Source organism: Tursiops truncatus, chromosome 18 (assembly GCF_011762595.2).
Source record: "Tursiops truncatus isolate mTurTru1 chromosome 18, mTurTru1.mat.Y, whole genome shotgun sequence".
Lineage (NCBI taxonomy): Eukaryota > Metazoa > Chordata > Mammalia > Artiodactyla > Delphinidae > Tursiops > Tursiops truncatus.
Window position 1 is genome coordinate 75,546,253 of NC_047051.1, and position 19,431 is coordinate 75,565,683.

A 19,431-nucleotide genomic window follows, 5' to 3' on the forward strand; every position below is an offset into this window, starting at 1 on the left:
AACTTCATTTCCTAAAACGCCACAGAATATTTTAAAAGGGAATGAAAATGCCGTGTCGTCTCTTTTTTTTGTTCCTATCGGTCATGACCTGTGAATTATCTCATTCTTGTTTTTGTGGCTAAATTTAACATAGGAAAATAAGAATTTCTTGAGTATTTAAAAAATATGACATTTTTAAGAAATTCCTCCTTTATCTTATGCACCAGGTTTTTTATTTTTTTCCTTAATGGGTACGTTGGATATTAATTCTGTTCCAGCCCAGGACATTGTATTTACTCTCCCATGTCAGCCTGAGTCTTTTTGAGGCCAGCACATCACCAGTCGAGACAAAAGAGCTCCGGCACCCTTCTCTTCTTTTTACTCCGTGAAGATCTGAGAATACACATGTGTGTTAATGACCCCAAATGACTTCCTTTCCCTCCAACCAAGTTCCTTGACTGTATCACATGGCTAATAACATTTCCCCCAACATGCTGCAATAATGTCAAGACTTCATTAATCAAGCTCAGAACCTGAAAGATCCAAATAGTTCCAAGGAGGTTAAGACATGACAAATCGATTCTGTCCACACACTACAATACAACACGGGCCAACCCTGACGTTTCACAAAACACACTGTTAGCCTAACCTCATTCATTAGAAGGAGCCATGGTTGGATCAATCCTGATTAATAACCAAATTTGAACCTAATTTCAGTAAACACCATTAATTCTTTTAAAACATTAAGGAAAGAAAAGAAATTAAGCAAGGAAAGAAATTAAGCAAGATGTCGAAGGGGATTTTTTTGGTCAAGATTGATTTTAAAACTGAATCGATTAGAAAAGCATGTAATTGCACAGTCAGTGCAAAATAAGGGTGCATAATTAACACAATAAATAGCTCCTTCTTAAATACTTAAAAAGAAGCTTCCCCTCACCTGTTGTTTGGCAACCTGTTTTCAAAAGATAATGTGGACATATATTTTTACCGAGGGGTATGGCCAAATTATTAAAAAATTTAAATTAGTAGTATCTTATTTAATGCCATTTTACTATATTTATTATTCAGAGGTATTAAATGTTTGACTTATAAGATAGTTTCTTGCTTTTTTATTTTAAATTACATAATGCCGATAGGTTAAAACATTATGCTCTTTGGCTAGGAGCTCAGTTGCAGAAACAGGCATATCACACTACAGTTTGTAAATCAGGCGGTATTAATGTTCTCATAAAAAACAGATGACAGATTGTAGAGTTTTAAAATGTGTGACGTTTTCCCATGTATTCTGTATTTAAATTTAAAAAATCAATTTGAAGACAGAAGACCCAATGGGTAAGTGTGTCAGAGAGACCAGACAGACTGGGGGCGGAGAAGGGGGGATGCTTGAAGGTCAGGCCACACCCGTGGGCGATGCCCCCTCTCGCTCCCCACTCTGGGGGTCTGCGGCATCGAACAGAACAACAGGGCCAATTTCTCTTTGGCCAAAGGAGGCTGATCAGTCAAGTACCCTGAAGCGGCCTTCCCTGTCTCCTGCCCCAGATATAAAATTGCCAATTTTGTAAAATTCCTGAGCTCTCACGGGAATTCCAAGCCAATGGGAGCCCACGAGGCATCCCTGAAAGAATAAATAGGTTTCCAAACCCAGTGTTTCTCCACGGGGAGAATCAGCACCTTTTGTGAAGAAATCGATGAAAAGCCATCATCTAACAGTAGCTTGATGCTCCGTGTAAACACTGCCATTGATTACTCGGGTCCAGGATTTCAGAATAACAAATATGGTAGCGACCCGGAGCTGGCCCTACATCAGGGTTTATGAAGAGACACACAGAGTCCTGCTCTGTGGATGGAGCTGGAACTCGCCCTGCCCCTCCTGGTTCCCTAAATCTACTCCAGAAGGACAGTCATGCCTGGTGACCTCGGGCTCTGGAAGCCCCCTTCTAGGGTTACCCACCGGGTAAGGGGTCTGGGATTCCAGGAAGGCAGGATGGGGCACAACTATGGAAACAGACACCACTGCCTGCAGAGCTGCACAATCACAGCTGAACATGATCGCTTCTGAGTAGAGGACAAGAGATTTGCTTCTTTTAAAAATAAAATTATTTTATTGATGACTAGTTAGTTGATTTATGATGTTGTGTTAATTTCTACCATACAGCAAAGTGATTCGGTTATACACCTATATATACATTCTTTTTCATATTCTTTTCCATTATGGTTTAGGTTCCTCAAAAAACTAAAAATAGAGTTACCCTAGGATCCTGCAATCCCACTCCTGGGCATATAACCGGAGAAAACTCTAATTAGAAAAGATACATGCACCCCAGTGTTCACTGCACCACTATTTACAAGATCCAAGACACAGAAGTAATTTGCTTCTGAAATAAGATCACTTACTCTCTTCTAGAATGTCTCCTTAATTATGTGATTGCACACGAGAAACACCTCAAGAGAGGTGCCTGTGTCGGGAGCAGAATAGTTGACAGGATGGAAAACGACGCGTGCGTGTTCCAATCTGTCACGGAGGGAAGCAAATTCCTTTTTTAAAAAACAGAATTTTAAACTCTACTCACTGAGCAGATTACTTTGTTTGAAGCACCACTGGATGCATAAAATAGCTCTTACGTTCACACCACGGACACCCCTGTTTCTCTCCGTGTTACACCTCAAGTCCTTCCGTGAGGGGTGGGCCTTGGAGGGAACATTGCCCCAGAGGATGAACAGCCTCCAGGTTGGGGAACTTTCATTTTAAATTAAAGATGGACACTTTGGGCTAAGAATATAACGTCATATAAGTAAGTCAGAAAGGACAGGAATGGTTATTCCCACTAATACTGTCATAATTAAAATCTGCTTCTCCCTCCCTTTTAGCTCTCGGCACTTGCCCAGTAATAAGACCCAGAAGATGACCCCTGACCAACTGTCGCTGGGCTGGGGGTGACCATCAGAGCAGTTCTTTCAGAAAGTCAGGATGACTTCAGAAAAGTTATTTCATACCAGCACTGACCTCCCGGCCCCTGGGAAATTTTCACACATGAGATACAGAGAGCTGAATAGATTAGCAAGTGGAAAACACAAAAGAGTGAGGAAAGCAGAAGCCAATCCCCACCATGAACACTTCCCTGCAGGTATCGTGTGATTTTTCAAAACGGAAAACAGGGAGAAAAACCAGCTGGCCAAGGGGACTGAAGAAACGTTAACTTTCACAGCAGCCTCGAATAATGAATGAGGAGTTAAATGCTGCTGAATCACATTCCCCTCTTCTCTGCACACATCACTGAGAAAGTGTCCGACGCTGAGGAAATGTCTGCTTGTGAAGTAAGAGCCCGTTATGGCCTGACCTCCCATGCCTCAGATTAAGGGAGCGTTCCAACACTGACTGCCTACCAGTGGCGTCCTGACACTGACTGCGTACCAGAGGCGTCCTGACACAGACTGCATATCAAGGTTCCTTTTGGTAAAATTACATTTTACTCTAGAAAGGCCAGTAGCAGCAAAGCTCTAAAGAACCTTCTGGCATCTACAGAGAAGGCCTGAAATCCGAGCTAGCAGACATCCTGATTTGGAAGGTTTTAGAGCTCAGAGCCCATGTCCTCCCTATTGGAGGTTTTCAACTTTAAATCAAAATGCCTAGACTTTTTTTCAGGCGGAGAAACACACCTCAGTCACAAGGGCACAGATAAACACAGCTGCCCCGCACCACGTCCTCAGAGGGCGAGTACCTGTGAGGCGTGTCCTGCACCCTGAAAAGCAGCTCAAGATAAACCCCCATCCCCCCTAAAGGCTGGGCTCCCTGGGCCCCCCTCTGAGGCCCACAGTACCTGGGTGTCCCCCGAGACCACTGCTTCCGTGAAGAGCACAGCTGCTTCTCACCTTCACGTGGCCGTGGCCCACACCCTGCGGCTCTAACGTCACCCTCCTGACGTGGTCCCCCTGGTGTCCCCGCCCGCTTCCCACAGCACCACATCCCGGAGGAGTCCCAAGCGGCAACCTTCAACACTGCCGATGCAGAAAGAGGAAAAGACCCAGGCTGGAAGCCGGGGCAGGGAGGGTTCCAACGGGACAATAGGGGAGGGTGGGGGTGGGGGTGGGGGGGTGTCTAGGTAAAAAGTGTATGTGCACGTGTGTGCATATGCCTGTGTGTGAGTGCATGCCTGTGTGTGCGTGCATGCCCGTGTGTACATGCCTGTGTGTGCATGCCTGTGCGTGCATGCCTGTGTGCGCGTGCCTGTGTGTGCATATGCCTGTGTGTGTGCATCCTGTGTGCGTGCATATGCCTGTGTGTGCATATGCCCATGTGCATACGCCTGTGTGTGCGCATATGCCTGCGTGTGCATGCCTGTGTGCGTGCATGCCCGTGTGTGTGCATGCCTGTGCACGTGTGTGTGCATGCCCATGTGTGTTTGCACACGCATGCAGGGGGGAGGCTGGGGAGATACAGGAAGGAATGCAGGCCCCAGAGAACGCATCACCAGAGGCATGCCAGGGGGCACTGCATAAAGAAACAGGTGCACCTGTGCAGGTGAGCAGAGAAGGCAAACCCGATCACCATGGGGAAGGAGTAGGAAAGCCTGGTGGGAGGACCATGAAGGGCAGAACTGTTAAAAAGAAAGGAAGGAGGAGAGTGTGTCATGGCCCGCACAGTGAAGTGCGTGAACCCCACTGGGGAGCCAAGTCTAAGGGCACTGGAGTGTCTTCAGAGCCCTGGGGGCGGAAGAGATCTGCACCCCGAGATCTCAGCTTCAGCTCCCATCCTCAGGGCCCTGGACCCACAAGGGCCTGAAGGACCGAGTCCTCAGCAGAGACCAGCAATCTAATGTCCATAAAAAAGAGAATCGCTCTGCTTCAATAACCCCCAAACGGACTTCCGAATGTTATTGCTAGCTTTTCTGGAAGTTTCCCCGGCCGTAGATCACTCCTGCCCTGGCAGTCAGGGTGTTCAATTAGCTGTCAAGTCAGGGTCTCTTGCACGAACCGTGAGTCCCACATCCAGAGCGGGTGAGGAGCTCAGGAAGCCAGGACGCCCCCCGGGGGCCTCCTGCGGTGGGAGGTCATGGCCCTCTGGGTGCGCCCAGGGCTCAGCCTGTGTGGTCCCGAAGCGGAGGAGCCTGCGCTACCCTTTACCAAGTGCCACGGTATTTGGATTCAGACACCAAACCTCGGGGGCTCTGACTCCTTGTCGGGAGGGCCAGGACCCAATGCTCACCACCCGCATTAGTCGCGGCGGAAGGATTTGTGCAACACGCCTGTGAAACGCCGTGGGCCAGGAGCAAAGGTGGGACGTCCTGATGTAGAAGAGAAGACATCATTCCGCGGCCTCCTGCATCCGGAGACAGACGGCCTGGGAACAAGAGGCACCCGGGCACCCCCACCCTCGCCTCGGAAATACCCAGCAGCGAGGAGAGACCCCGCTTAAGAAAAGAGTAACCCCCGAGGGCTTCCGGAGAGACACCCATTCCGCCCTTTCATGATTTGGGGTCTCATATGAGGAAGTGAGACGATGCATGGGGGGAGGGGGACAGCTGTCCATGGTAGTTTCCCAAAGTGCCCAATTTTCCACCCCAAATCAGGGCACACGTGATGAACAACAGGGAATCAAAACTGGAGCCTAATTCACATGTCCTGAGCCTGGTACCTGAACTTCAGGTGTCTGCTCCTGGAAAGTTCAGTTTCCCTTCCCCTGACCCATGACCCCAGCTCAGCTCTGGACCCCGCGGGGCTCAATCTCACGGCACTGCTTTCTCTCTGCCCTTGGAGCTCACAGCAGAGTGTTCAGCTTGGGGGTTATTGGTGCTGTTACTTGTGTAATGCCTCCCTCTGCCTGGGACTGTCACATCCCCGAGGACAGGTGCCAACCATCCCCTAAAACTATCGGCTCGCGGCCACGACCAGGCAGAACCTCAACAAGACCCTCGAGATTGGAGAAGGGGGCACATGGATACAAGCAGCTGGATAGCCTGATAGCCTGGATACCCTGGATAGCAGCCTGATAGCAGCTGGATACCCTGGATAGCCTGAGCTCCTTTACCAATCTAGGGGAAACCATTGCACAACCAAGCATTTATCCAGACACTACAGAGTTCCCACCAACCAACTTAGAGCCAGGGATTCCTCACCTGCAATCAGTGAACCAACATATGGACGTCACCTGCCGCAATGAGACGCCCGCCCATCAAAAAATTCTTTGGACAAATCCTCAGGATCTAACAAGACACGTAGGAGAGCTTGCCATCTCTCATTCATGACCAAAAGCATCTTCCAGCTCTTTGCTGGTTGGTCTATAAGCTCGAGGGTCAGCCCAACCCCATACGGATGAAGGTGACCAGAGAGGGACCTTAAACCAGGAAGGATGTCCAGACAGCATTTCAGGGAGGAGTTGAGAATCATTAGCCCCCCAGGGTGGATTTCCAAGTGAAGAGATCTAGAGCCAGTTGGATCTGGGGCCAGAGATGCTGCTATAAAACCTCATGGCTATGGAGGTAGGCTAAGCCACACGTGGATACGGTGTGCAGGGGAACCTTTAACTTCTCCAAGGGGCTTGCCGAAGGGAAAATAAGACCCAGGGGCGCCCGTTCCCCACAGCCCCCTGGTTCCCTCGTTCCCTCGAAGTCTTCCTCTGTTTAATTACGCACGGTGCCGAGCCACCTTGCAAGGATGAGGGTTCTGCTGATGCCGTTTCTGGGGTTGCCGCTCTCCACACCCACACTACGGAACCATCTCGCGTCATTACGTGCCGTCTGGAAACACAGTTTGAAGGCTCGTGATCTTCTACCCACAAACAGGAGGAAAATCCAACTGCACGGCTCTCCTTTGTCAGGGTCGACGTTGAGTCTTTGATCTTGAATTAACACATGCAGCCTCATTTCGCTCCTCCTAAAAGAAAGCTACATTCCTGCCAGCCAATGTTCGATCAGGATCCTTTACAACAAAAATAATTGTTCCATTAAGAGTCAAGATGAGGACTGCCATGGGCCGGCATCTCCGATGACAGCGTCCACTCACACGAGGGGTTCTGTGCTTTCAAAGTCACAGGACACGACATTCCACTCAAGACGTTTAATTTCCTAGCGCTCCTTCTAAACGTGGAAATGAAATCAACGCCCTCTTTTTGGAGTTGAACTGGATGAGGTGCGTTCCAAATACAGGTACAGATCCAAACACGTAGACTTTTTTATGATTATAGCCTACCACAAGTTTAACAGGGTCTCAGAAGCACATGGCGAAGGGACAGATTTTTATGTCATGGAGAGAAATAGGAAGATGAGGTGGACCCCGGGGGAGGCCTGGCTCACGGTTCCCCCCATGGTACCCGAGAGGGCATATTCCAGTGACGTCCAAAGCACAGGGAGATGTCTGTGGTGGGCCTGATGTGAAGGATAAAATAAACCCACTTGGCGTGGAGCCCCTTTTAATGGCTTCCCTATGGTATACTGTTGATACTTCACTCTTGGATTCAAGCATATTTTAAAAAAAAAAACAAAAAACCTTGGTTTTCAAAGAACTACTAAAAAGACAAAAGTAGGTGGATGTGGGAACCCACACTGATTCTCACGATGATTCTGCCAGATGATGATTCATGTCCAATATGTGGAAATAGGAAATAGGAGACATCTGGAAAAAATCTTGGCATTGCAAGACACCAGAAAAAGCATGGAGAAGGAAAAGACTGTGCATTAACCCATATACCCAGCGCACGGGAAGAGGAATATATCATCAGGGTCCGCAGTGGACGCAAGACCCCAAAACGATTCAAGTAGACACTTAGGGTATTGGAATCCATTACATGGCAGAAATAAAATGACACTTCTCAGAGGTTCCCCTTTAAAATTACCTCAGAAAAGGAGAGTTAGCTGGGGGAGGAGAGGAGTTTGGACAATGCTTGTAATTATATGGATGTCAGGAAAAGCAGTTAACAACAAAAAGAGGTATTTGAAACATAAGGACAGGGAATAAAGGGAGAGTTGGTTCCCCTAATGATTCTGGAAATGGATGATAAAATCACAACGTTGACTAGAAATTGGACGATATTTCCAGACAGACCTCCCAAGTGAGTACCTCTCATTTTTCCTCCACCAAAAGCTACAAACAAGCTTCCTAACAATGGTGCTATCATTCTAAAAACATCCTGACATCTCTCTAATATTAGGTGCTGGGAGAACTTCTGTCTCGGTGGAACCAGTCCTCCTTTGTGAACTGAGAAGTTCTCAGCCGGGTAGCTCACCCCTATGTCTTTACACCTAAAATCTGTCCCCAACTGGACCATCAAGCAAACTCCATCGCCATATTTATCCCAACTTTAAAACTCACGCCAAAATGACATGTAACATAAATGACACTTTAAATGACCCAAGGGCTTTTTAGGTACCATACCTTTCACGTGACCCTTTTAGCAACACTGGGAAACTGTAGGTCAAACATCATTTCCCCTTTTCGTAGGAGAATGTGGTCAAATGACTTGGTGGGACACACTCAGCTTAGATGGTGGGACGCACGCTAGAAGCTGGGCTCTTATTCAACAGAACATCCTTTCCTAAAGGCTGTTCCTCACTTGAGAACTAAAAGGGGTCTGTGATCAGAGGAGTTTGGAAAGCCACATGGGAAAAGCCACCCTTGAAGGTTCTGAAGCTTCTATTAAAGGTTCTGAGGTGTCCCAGGGCGGGACTTTAACCACAGCTCATGTCCCCCAGACGTATCTGTCCTTGACACGCTGCTCCATATTCCATTCCAGAGGACACATCCAAGAACGTCCTCAAGGTGGTCTGAGGACCGCGCTTGGGGAAAGAATGAACTGGCCGCCCTCGCCCTTTGGGAGATGCTCAGAACAGAACACATAAAAATAAAGAACTCCAATCAGTCTCAAAAATAATACAAGTAGTTCCAAATACACTAAGCAAATCTTAATTTTATTAAATAAACCTCCTAATACGTGACATACAGTAGTAGCACTTTTTTCTGCGTTTTGACTTTATGTATTTCATATCCTAGAAGGAAGAAAATGGAATTTCTTTTTAAATCTACTAGATTTTGAAGTCCTCGCTAATACGAACGTGGTGTGGAGCCTCCCACAGAGTTAGTGCTTAATAAATAAATTATGGTTATTATTCATTCATTATTGTTAGTCCAAATCAGCTAATTTATCCAAAGTTTCAAAGAGTTTACACAAAAATATTCATTTTCATTTACTTAAGAAAAAAGTGAAATACCTAGGAAGAAACATGACACCTTCAATATTTAGAACAATGGTTAAATTTAATTTATGGGGAGGAAATTTTCAATGTTCTAATGAAAAATAATAAAGATAATCTCATTCCTCAGTAAGCCTTGAGGTCTCAAATCGATGCTACACAGATACTAAGAATAATAAGAAATGAAAAGAGAATAACCAGTTGATATATAAAGTATAATATACAAAAGCACCCTCTTTCTTCAATTTCCATGTGTAAATTAAAAGAAAAATCAATGAAATAAATATATGTATAAATTGAAGACTGTTGAATTCTCAAAAAATGGCAATAAAATATAGTCCCTGTCTCAAAAAGGAACTTTACTTGAGATTCAATGACAGCTAAGAAAGTCTCCTCTATTTACAATCTCGGAGGAAGTAAGATCCTTTATATTAAAAGTCATGTTAGCTCCGAAGGCATTTCTGGCGAGCACTGCGATATAGGCAAAAACAGCCACAGAACAGTAAGATAGGTGAGCAAATGCCTGAACTCCTCATCAAGGAGGGACTGCAGTGTCTCTGGCCAAGAGCAGCTAACAGAAAACAATGTAAACCGGCACACAATCAGGAAGACTGGAAAAGTCAACCTCTCCTCCTGTATTTACACACGATTAGACATACAGAACTCTCTGCACATACTTTTTTCTTATTTAGCATGTCCTTGAGGAAAAGATACTAAGGTTACTTGTTTTCTGTCTCTAAAAGTAACAACCGAGACAGGCCCGCCGATTGATCCATCCCTCGGCTACTCCAAGTGGGGAGGAAAGAGAAGACGCATCTTCCCAGGTGTGGACAAGGCTGACGACCAAGGTGGCGACCCTCGTCTTTGTGTCCAAAACGAGTGAGAAACAGGGCCAGATTCGCCTCCTGGGAAATCAAGGCGCCATGCCCAGCTTGTAACAAAGATGACTCCCTTGTAAGCAGAGTGACGAATTTCCTAGAGGGCAGAGAATACGCCAGGATTTCCTGAAGGAAGGGGCCGGGGAGGTCCTATCCTCACCACGTAGGTACAGTGGCATCTCTTGACATAGGCCTAAGAGGCTCACTTCACTACGCCCTCCCCTCAAGGTTTTACTCTAAACTTTGTATGGAATAAACACCCCCTGAAGGTGGTGCAATGCTGGCTGTTTGGGCTGGGGTCCCCCTAATCTGCCTCAGGTGGGGTGAGGCTCAGACTTGGGCAGATGACCTCTGACCTGCTCCACGTCACAGGCAAGGTAGCTCCCTGTGCTTATTTGTTTAACCTCATGGCGCTCCTCCAGGACAGGACCTGGGAGGTCTGCCCACAGCCCCAAAGGAGCAGGTTCATTTCTTTGGGGTCCTCAGCAATCCGTACCAGCACCACCCATTTAGAGAAAGGCTTCGGAAGGTCTGCTTTCCTTGGCGAGGTGGCCAGTGGAACAGCATACAGACCTTAGATTCAGTTTTAGAGCAACGGGAGTTGGGTCAAGACTCCAGAATATTCTGAACGACGAGTTCCTCTTGCTGGGCCCTCCCAGATCAGGATCTTCTTATCTTGAAGAATGGAAACTGATTCGTGCTCTGATTAGCACTTGGACCCTGTCACCTGCCTCTTTTTTTTTTTTTTTTTTTTTTTTTGCGGTACGTGGGCCTCTCACTGTTGTGGCCTCTCCCGTTGCGGAGCACAGGCTCCGGACGCGCAGGCTCAGCGGCCATGGCTCACGGGCCCAGCCGTTCCGCGGCATGTGGGATCTTCCCGGACCGGGGCACGAACCCGTGTCCCCTGCATCGGCAGGCGGACTCCCAACCACTGCACCACCAGGGAAGCCCCCGCCTGCCTCTTATTTCCTATAAGACAGTAGGCTAGTTCAGGGGCTCTCAATCCAGACTGCTCCCCCCGTTTCCCCAAACCCCAGGAGATATTTGGCCTTAACCTGGAGACATTTCAGTTGTCACAACTGGGGGAGGGAGGGAGCTACTGACATGTGGTGGGTGGAGGCCAGGGATACTGCTAAACATCCTACAGTGCACAGGGCACTCCCCACAGCAAAACATCATCCCACCCACAACGTCAATAGTGCCAAAGCTGAGAAGCCCTGGGCTAGTTGGTTTCTTCAACTGTAAAATGGGTAGAATAATAGTAAGCATAAAAAGATTCAGCACTGGGCTTCCCTGGTGGCGCAGTTGTTGAGAGTCCGCCTGTCGATGCAGGGGACGCGGGTTCGTGTCCCGGTCCGGGAGGATCCCACATGCCGCGGAGCGGCTGGGCCCGTGAGCCATGGCCGCTGAGCCTGCACATCCGGAGCCTGTGCTGCGCAACGGGAGAGGCCACAACATGAGAGGCCCACGTACCACAAAAAAAAAAAAAAAAAAGATTCAGCACTGTGCCTGGCCCAAGGGACACAGTCAGTACACATCAGCCCCTTTCTCTTTCTCACTCTGACCCTCCAAAGCCGGGATGTTTCTGCTCTGGCCGAGATCTGCCGTGTCTAAGCAGAGGTTATAATTCAACGTCAGATGCAGACAGACGGGTTTACATGGAGGGCTGACATGGGATGTCTGTCGACTGTGTCAAATATACACAGGAGGTAAAGGGCTGGGGAAGCCACAGACCATCCACCCTAACAAGAGAGAAGCACGCACCAGCGCAGGGCCTGAAGCAACACAAGCTTCTCCCCAGATTTCCAGGGCCGGAAATGGAATCACTTCAGGTTGGACAGACACCTCCAACTCTCCTACATCAGAGGGGCTGCGTGTTAGACAAGAAGACAGAAATTCCATTTTCAAAGCTCTCTGCTTTGAACGCAGCCTGGGCGTGCACTATCTGATGAGCCAGTGTGTAGAGAGGGGCTGTGATTCACAGTCTAATTAGTAAATAAAAGGAGAATGTGTTTCTTCCCCACGTTGTTGGCAAGGAGCTGGGTATCAGCAGGTTAAAGTGTTCTGAGAAGCTATGAGGCACCTACGCTGTTCCCATCATTCCTTAGAAATACTACAATTCTGCTTCATTAAGATTCTCTGGGCTCCCAAGACTGTGGTTTGGGAAAGTCCCTTTCAAGAGTCACTCTGTTAGGAACCATCAACCCCTTGCCATGGTAGCATTTATCAACAGGCCACAGGGGCTATTTTCTCTGATCAGTGTAGTTAATTTCAGCATCTATCTTTTTGCAGCTGTGTGACAGATGACCCTATTCTATATCCAAGTGAGTCCGAAGAATTAGTGAACACATGACCTAATTCACCCAGGAGACTGTCCCTTTATTTATGGTCCTAGGCCACTGGGATCACTCCCTTCTCAGGACAACTGTAGCACTTGTTTTCTCTGCTGTTTCTCCTGCAATTTGATCATTTACTCTTAACTTGTTATTTATTTCATGTGTATATCTCTTACCTCTCTTACTTCAAGGAAACTTGAAGCGTCCTTCTCTGGACACTGCAAGGGTCACAGAATAGAATGGAAGCTTTACATAAACGTGGGCTCCTGTGGTTAAAATATGTAAAAGACTTCTTGTGCAAACTCAATTTTTGCCAAGTATAAATGGTTAATTTCCTGGCCTATGGCAGTAACTCCTGGGAATAGGTTGCCTTTCCCACTGCCTCAAATAATTGAGAAAATCAGGTTACTGAGCAAAATAAGAGCTTAACTTTTGGCCCTTTCTGAGGAGGCATGAATTCAAAACCCTAATCAGTTTAAGGAGACACCATTCCCACACTGCTGAGGCCTCTGGAAAGACACGACGTCACTGTGTACAAGCCCAAATTAATTACCTAGAGAAAACATCTGAAGATCTGCGTGGCCAGCCAGGGAAGTGGGAAAATAAACAAGTCAGCAAAGACTGAAATCCAGTGAAAGGCTCAGTGAGTTTAACTGTTGAACTCAGAATAAGAGCCCTAGCACTATACTGATAACTACGAGATTGTAAAACAACCAATGATCTAATGCATTCATATTTGCTTATGATATCTGGAGAATATAAGACATCCTGTCAATTAATCATATCTCCGTGGAACGCAGGACTTCGCCAAAAGGGATTTGGCAATTTAAACTGGAGATATTCCGATTTCCATTGGTGGATTCTAAATAGCCAATATGTTGAAGGGATCCTCGAGGGGGCATTTCTCAGAAACCACGCTTTCCAAAGTTCTCAGGCAGTTGACACTCTGTCTCAGTTAGGTAATTTGAACTCTCCCTGAGTTATATGGCTTCTATCATCCTATTTTCAAAAGCACGTCAGAACTCATTTAACTGGTACACATTGGAGCACAGCAACGTAACTCCTATGAGCATCGAAAACAGGCATGAGTAGCTCACAAAGCAGGCCTGTGATCTGAACCACTCGATGTAAATTCTGTGACGCTCAAGCCTTTATTCATTTATGACATTTACACCCGATTAGCACGTGCAGGACCCACTTTGAGCACAGTGGTGGCAGACGAAGGAGACCAATTTCTCTTGCTGACGTGCCAACCGAGAATACGTTTCTTTGTTATCTGACCTTGGGATGAGAGAAAGGGAACCAGACCTGAAGTCCCAGCTCAGTCATGCTCTGGGTGTTTCCCATCGTTAAACTGATTATTTTAACATCACGTCCGAGACAATAAGTGGAAGTTTAAAATTTCCTCTTTCAGTGGGAGGAAGGCCCTCTTCCCGGCTCATGCTATGTGAACCACAGGACCTGAAATATTTACGCTCAAGGCAAGAAAAGACAGAGCTCCGATTTCTGTTTAAAGGTTGTAATACTAAATCATTTAGCTAGTCCCCTAAATTTTGAAAGGCCATCTGAATTCATTCAATAATTACAGCCTTGGGTTTCCCTGGTGGCACAGTGGTTGAGAGTCCGCCTGCCGACACAGGGGATGCAGGTTCGTGCCCCGGTCCGGGAAGATGCCACATGCCGCGGAGCGGCTGGGCTCGTGAGCCACTGCCGCTGAGCCTGCGCGTCCGGAGCCTGTGCTCCGCAACGGGAGAGGCCACAGCAGTGAGAGGCCCGCGTACCGCAAAAAAAAAAAAATTACAGCCTTTTAAAACACAAATTCAGAATGGTTTAACCCAAAGCTTGCCAGTATTTTATTTTAAATAGTCTTTAAAACCCAAAGTGGGCAATGGAGCAGACAGTTGAGGGAGCAAGGTCAGGCCAGGAAGGACCACAGAGGTCCTGTGACCTTCCCACCTTGACCTTCCCGTGCCAAAGTGGAAGGCAGGGCCTACGGTGTATGTTCCTGTGTCCCCGATAAGCACAGACCTAGCCTCTGCTGACACCCTGGCCACAGCAAGGGCTTCCTCAATGCTCGGATTTGAAAAGAAACACTTAAAGACCCTTTCCTTGTTGGGGTGGGTGTCAGATGCCCCCTGTGAGTGAGATGTGACCTGCCCTCTCCAACAATGCTTCGCCAGCTCTGAACTGACATGGGCCAGGTCCCTGTCAAGTCGAGACGTCAGCCAAAAATATTTGGAAAGCTACACCTGGATAAATCTACCTTGTTACATACAATGGGTAGATTTTTGGTTAAAATTCAAATGAATCAGGCTAGAAAACATAAGACCAGAACAGGAAGTCTGAAAAGCACCGGGGCCTGGGGAAGTACCACCAGGTCTGCAGCTGGTGGAGGGGAGAGGAGATCAAGAAAGCGGGTGGGATGGACACATTCTCTTTACGAGCGAGAAACACCGACTCTGCCTGACCCCTGATGCTTTAAGTTACAAGAAAAGCAGAGTAGTGTTGATACAGGTCTCCATTTCCTATCTGTTGAAAGTTCCACTTTTTGTAGTTTGAAGGATTTCTTTGTTAGTTCAGCGTGCTTATAATTCAAGTTAGACACACATACAGAAAAAGAATCTGTGGTATGAACAGACTTGCCTCTCCTCTCAAGGATGCAGCCTGGAACTAGCTAGAAAAACCTCCCAAGTAAGAGAAGGAACAGCACCTGAAGATGAATTATAGTTGATAAAGTTGATGATGAAAGATATAAAAATGTTTCCACATACTTCGTTTATTCAAAAACCTATCCAGGAACTACTAGTGCCACCAACTGTCAACATATTTTTTAAAAGAATAATGTTGGTTCTTCAGCAAATAGCTGAAAAGAAATGAAACAATTTTCCGTAAAGTAGAATTTGCTGAATTTCAAAAGTGTGACTCTGTGGCCCCACATGCCCTGTGCACAACAGAAGGGAGAGAAGAATTTGCACCCTGGCCCTGCTGAATGACACCTCCAGTCCCAGAAAGCAGGCAGAGGTCCACGGGGGCCCCTCCCTCCGTTCCAGGTGGCCCCAGCTGCTGTGGGTCCCACTGACCGGCCAACTGGCCATGCTGTCTCACGGCCCCACCCAGTTTCCATGGTGACCCCCAGACAGTTACAGGATGCGGCACTGTCCCCGGGTAAGGACCCTCTCTCAAAACAACTGCCTGGGGGCTTCCCTGGTGGCACAGTGGTTGAGAGTCCACCTGCCGATGCAGGGGACACGGGTTCGTGCCCCGGTCCGGGAGGATCCCACATGCCGCGGAGCGGCTGGGCCCGTGAGCCATGGCCGCTGAGCCTGCGCGTCCGGAGCCTGTGCTCCGCAACGGGAGAGGCCACAACAGTCAGAGGCCCGCCTACCAAAAGGAAAAGAAAAAAAAAAAAAAAAAAAAAAAAAAACTGCCTGCCTTCAAGAGAAAATAATCTTTATCCAGGTCTGTGATTCTTCAAGGAAGAGAGAGGCAGAGTACTTGCTTAGAAAAACATATTATAATTTTGCATTTGGGAAACGATAAATAGTTACTGTTTCTGTAAATAAATCGAGACAAGTATGTTATGAACTTACAATTGTTTAAAAATTCTAATTTGAAGAGAAGGCTCTAGAGTTCAATATAAATGTTCTCTTTTTTCAGAAAAAGGCTGAGTTTAGTTCTCATGCACTAATGCCAAAGGATGCTATTGACTCAACAGATTTTCTGCCAATATACTTGTTCCTTCTACAGTCAAAAAAGGAAATAAACCAAATCACTGTCTTGACGTTAATTGCCACCAATAATTACAATCTTCGGGGAAGAGCAGTTAAGATTCCTCAGAAATACTGTTGAGTTTGGTTTTGCTTCATTTGTATTGCTCTGGGGAAATTACTGAAACGGTCATCAGGCTTTAACACGACTTGCTGATTATTCGGTCGTTTTAATGCCATTTCTAATGACTTCCACAGCGATGGTGATTCAGGAGAAACTACTGTCATCGGAGCTCGGGCTACTCACCTTCTGTCCCTTTACGCCATGGCAGTCGCACTTCCCACAGCCAGAGCCAGCACACACACCCTGGAAATAAGAGAAAACATCTTTCAGTAGAAGAACACCTGCAAATTGCGGTCCGGAGCTGAACTGAAATGATTTTGGCATCTTCACCTATTTATGGGTTAGCCCCACGATTTCGTATGAGCACGACTCTCGGGAATTGTTCTAACAGGCTCTCCGTACTTGTTCAACGGTCCATCTCTTTTGCCCTAACAGACAAAACAGCAATCCAGGAGTGGGACACATCAAAGCATCGCTCAGTCCAAAGAGTGAAGGCTGTCACACGTTTAGAAATGGACTCTCCATTCCCCATAAAACAACAGGAACCCACTCCCATCTTCAAGGCTACGAAAGTATCGCACTTCTGATTCAGGAGTTTCAGACCTGAGACCACGGGAGATTGGAGTGGCAGGGGAGGAGTCCATGCTTCGTCCCTCACATCCCCAGAGACACAGATACAAGCAAAAAAAAAAAAAAAAAAAGTGTAGAAAGGACAAAAAAGAAGCAGCCCAAGCCTTAGAGAACTGATTTTTAATTCAATTAAAGCTGGAATGTTCAATCAAAGAACATTCCACAACAAGATCCTCCTTGTAGCCCATTTCTAACATTTAAATTAATGTTAAAACACAAGATAAAGAATCCAAGTATGTAATACGAGCTGGAGAAGAAGGAAACAGCATGTTCAGATGCCCACCGGGTGCGACAAACGATCAGCCACAATCTTATTTAACGAGATACGTGTTACCATCCCCAATTTACAGACGCGAAGACTGAGTTAGGAGGTTTTAAATAACGCGCCAGGACCAGGTTGAGACGAACTCAACTTCAACTCCCATCATGGAAAACTCCCAGTGCATTAAAAGACAAACGTATGATGGTGCTCAATACATTTGCAATTTCCTTAGAAGAATCCAAATTCTAAACCAAAAGAGACATAGATATTGTGGATAGAATGGAAGAGGGCGTGATAGGAATATTGATAATCTAGCTAATGAGGTTTATTAGTGGCTCGATACTAAGTGTGAGATAAAATGTATATCTAAGTCCTGCTTCCAGCAATACAGTTTCTGGAAAATAAAACCATACCATTAACAATACCGTGATCGTGTGAAGTCTGTTTTTTTAACAACGTACTCAAGTCTTAGTTCCCCTGCCTTGGAAATCTTCTGCATGAAACAGCTACATCTGGAGATATTTATTTCATAAAATAAATCCGAACAAGTGGCTCCAAGACAGTAAGCTGTTCTTAATTTTACATTCTGGAAACGGAGACAACTGACAACAGTCCAAACCGACCCCAGAGGTTACAGATCTGTTTCTTTCCCTGACTCATCTTTCAGGCAATTCTCAGCAGGCACGCTCATAAGCTCCTAACATTGCAGGTCAATCCATGTGCACAGTTTTGCTTCAGAATCTGGGTTTGGGTGACCACTCAGAGTTGTCTAAAGAGATGAGGCTAAAATCTCAAACCTGTGCTCCAGAAATTCATCCCAAATGCACAAATATAAAAGGACCAAGGGACTCCGGGGACGAGCCTTCCTCAACAATCCCCAGGAGAGGGCTATCTGCTCCCGACCCGGTGCGCATGAAATGCGGGTTATATGGCTCTGTTGTGACCCTTATCACATGTTTCTCAGAGTCCTTTGCATGTATGTGTCCCCGGACCCCGGAGGCCCAGAGCCTCTCACCCAGCCTGATACAGTCTGTATTTCACCTGTGACCACATCGGTTGTAAAACCCACCACAGGAAATAAAGAACATCACTGACTGAACCATGACACACCCCCTCAACTGTTCGATCTACCCCAATTCCTAGTTGTTAAAACATGAATAAAGGAGCACTGGAGACAACCCAGTGACACTGGTAGGTCAACTTACAACGTATAACTACATCACGGCACTGTGGGAAAATACTCCAAAAAGGAACTCGGCAATGAGTGTGGGACTGTTCCAGATCCCCAGACCAGCCAGGGAAAAGGGGAGGTTCTGGAATGCCTGGGCCCTCGGAGCCGCCCGAGGCTGCTAGGTTAGCCCCCAGGCCAGGGGAGCCCAACAGGTGCGGCAGCCTCGAGTCACCTGGGCTCCGGGTGGCCTCTTCCTTGCAACTGTCCCATCTCCACAACTTTCCTGCTTCTGAGCCGGGTCCAGAAACCCACCTCTGCTCTTTCAACTCTGCTGGTTATCCAGAAGGATACCAGAAGGAAAAGTCAATCAGGCCAAGACCCACTGACTTAGGAAATGTCCACCCATCACCCAGGCTTAGCTGGGGGAACCCAACAACAGCCCAGGGTGGTAACGGACTTTTCTAACTACAGTTCAACAACGGCGTCTTCAAAACTTCAGATTAGGTGGGAATCCAATGACTGAAGCTGAAAATGGCTGTTGGTGATTCTGAGGTTTCCTCTTCTGAAATGCTGCTAAAATCTCAGAAGTTCATCTTTATGCAGTTTGAGGGAGGTTATAAAAATGAATTTCCTGGAACTGTTCCCTGAAGCTATTGGTAAATGCCTTAATTCAGGGGTCCCCAACCGCCGAGCCGACGACCGGTACCTGGTGCCCGGCCTGTTAGGAACCGGGCCGCACAGCAGGCGGTGAGCAAAGCTTCATCTGCCGCCCCCCATCGCTCCCATGACCACCTGAGCCATCCCCCCTCCCCTCCCCCAAACCCAACTGTGGAAAAACTGTCTTCCACAAAACCGGTTCCTAGTGCCAAAAAGGGTGGGGACCGCTGCCTAAATTGCAGGGGACCCCAGAAAAGAGGTCACAGGGCCCCAACGATGGATGCTGAGGTCAAATTGTTTCTTGAGCTTTTGCTACAGAAACACACCCAGTGTGTGTGGGTAACAATCCAGCAGTTTTTCCCTGGACAACACTTCAGCTCATGACAACTACTGGGGGGAAATCGGAGACGAGAAAAAGGACTACAGTCTTATTATAGGCCCCATTAAAGGACCCTCCCCCCGCCCCTACCAGCTTACTTCAAGCAAAAAAATAAATTCTTAGTCC

General features: G+C 47.1%; 1 protein-coding gene across 2 annotated transcripts in view; it reads right to left on the reverse strand.

The window, feature by feature from the left end:
* Positions 1-19,431, reverse strand: part of COL4A1 (collagen type IV alpha 1 chain) — a 146,845-nt gene that overhangs the window by 71,887 nt on the left and 55,527 nt on the right. For both annotated transcript variants that reach the window (XM_033843346.2, XM_033843345.2), the window contains exon 2: positions 16,390-16,449. In XM_033843346.2, coding sequence (XP_033699237.1) covers positions 16,390-16,449 — 60 coding nt within the window. The remainder of the gene's footprint in view (positions 1-16,389; positions 16,450-19,431) is intronic.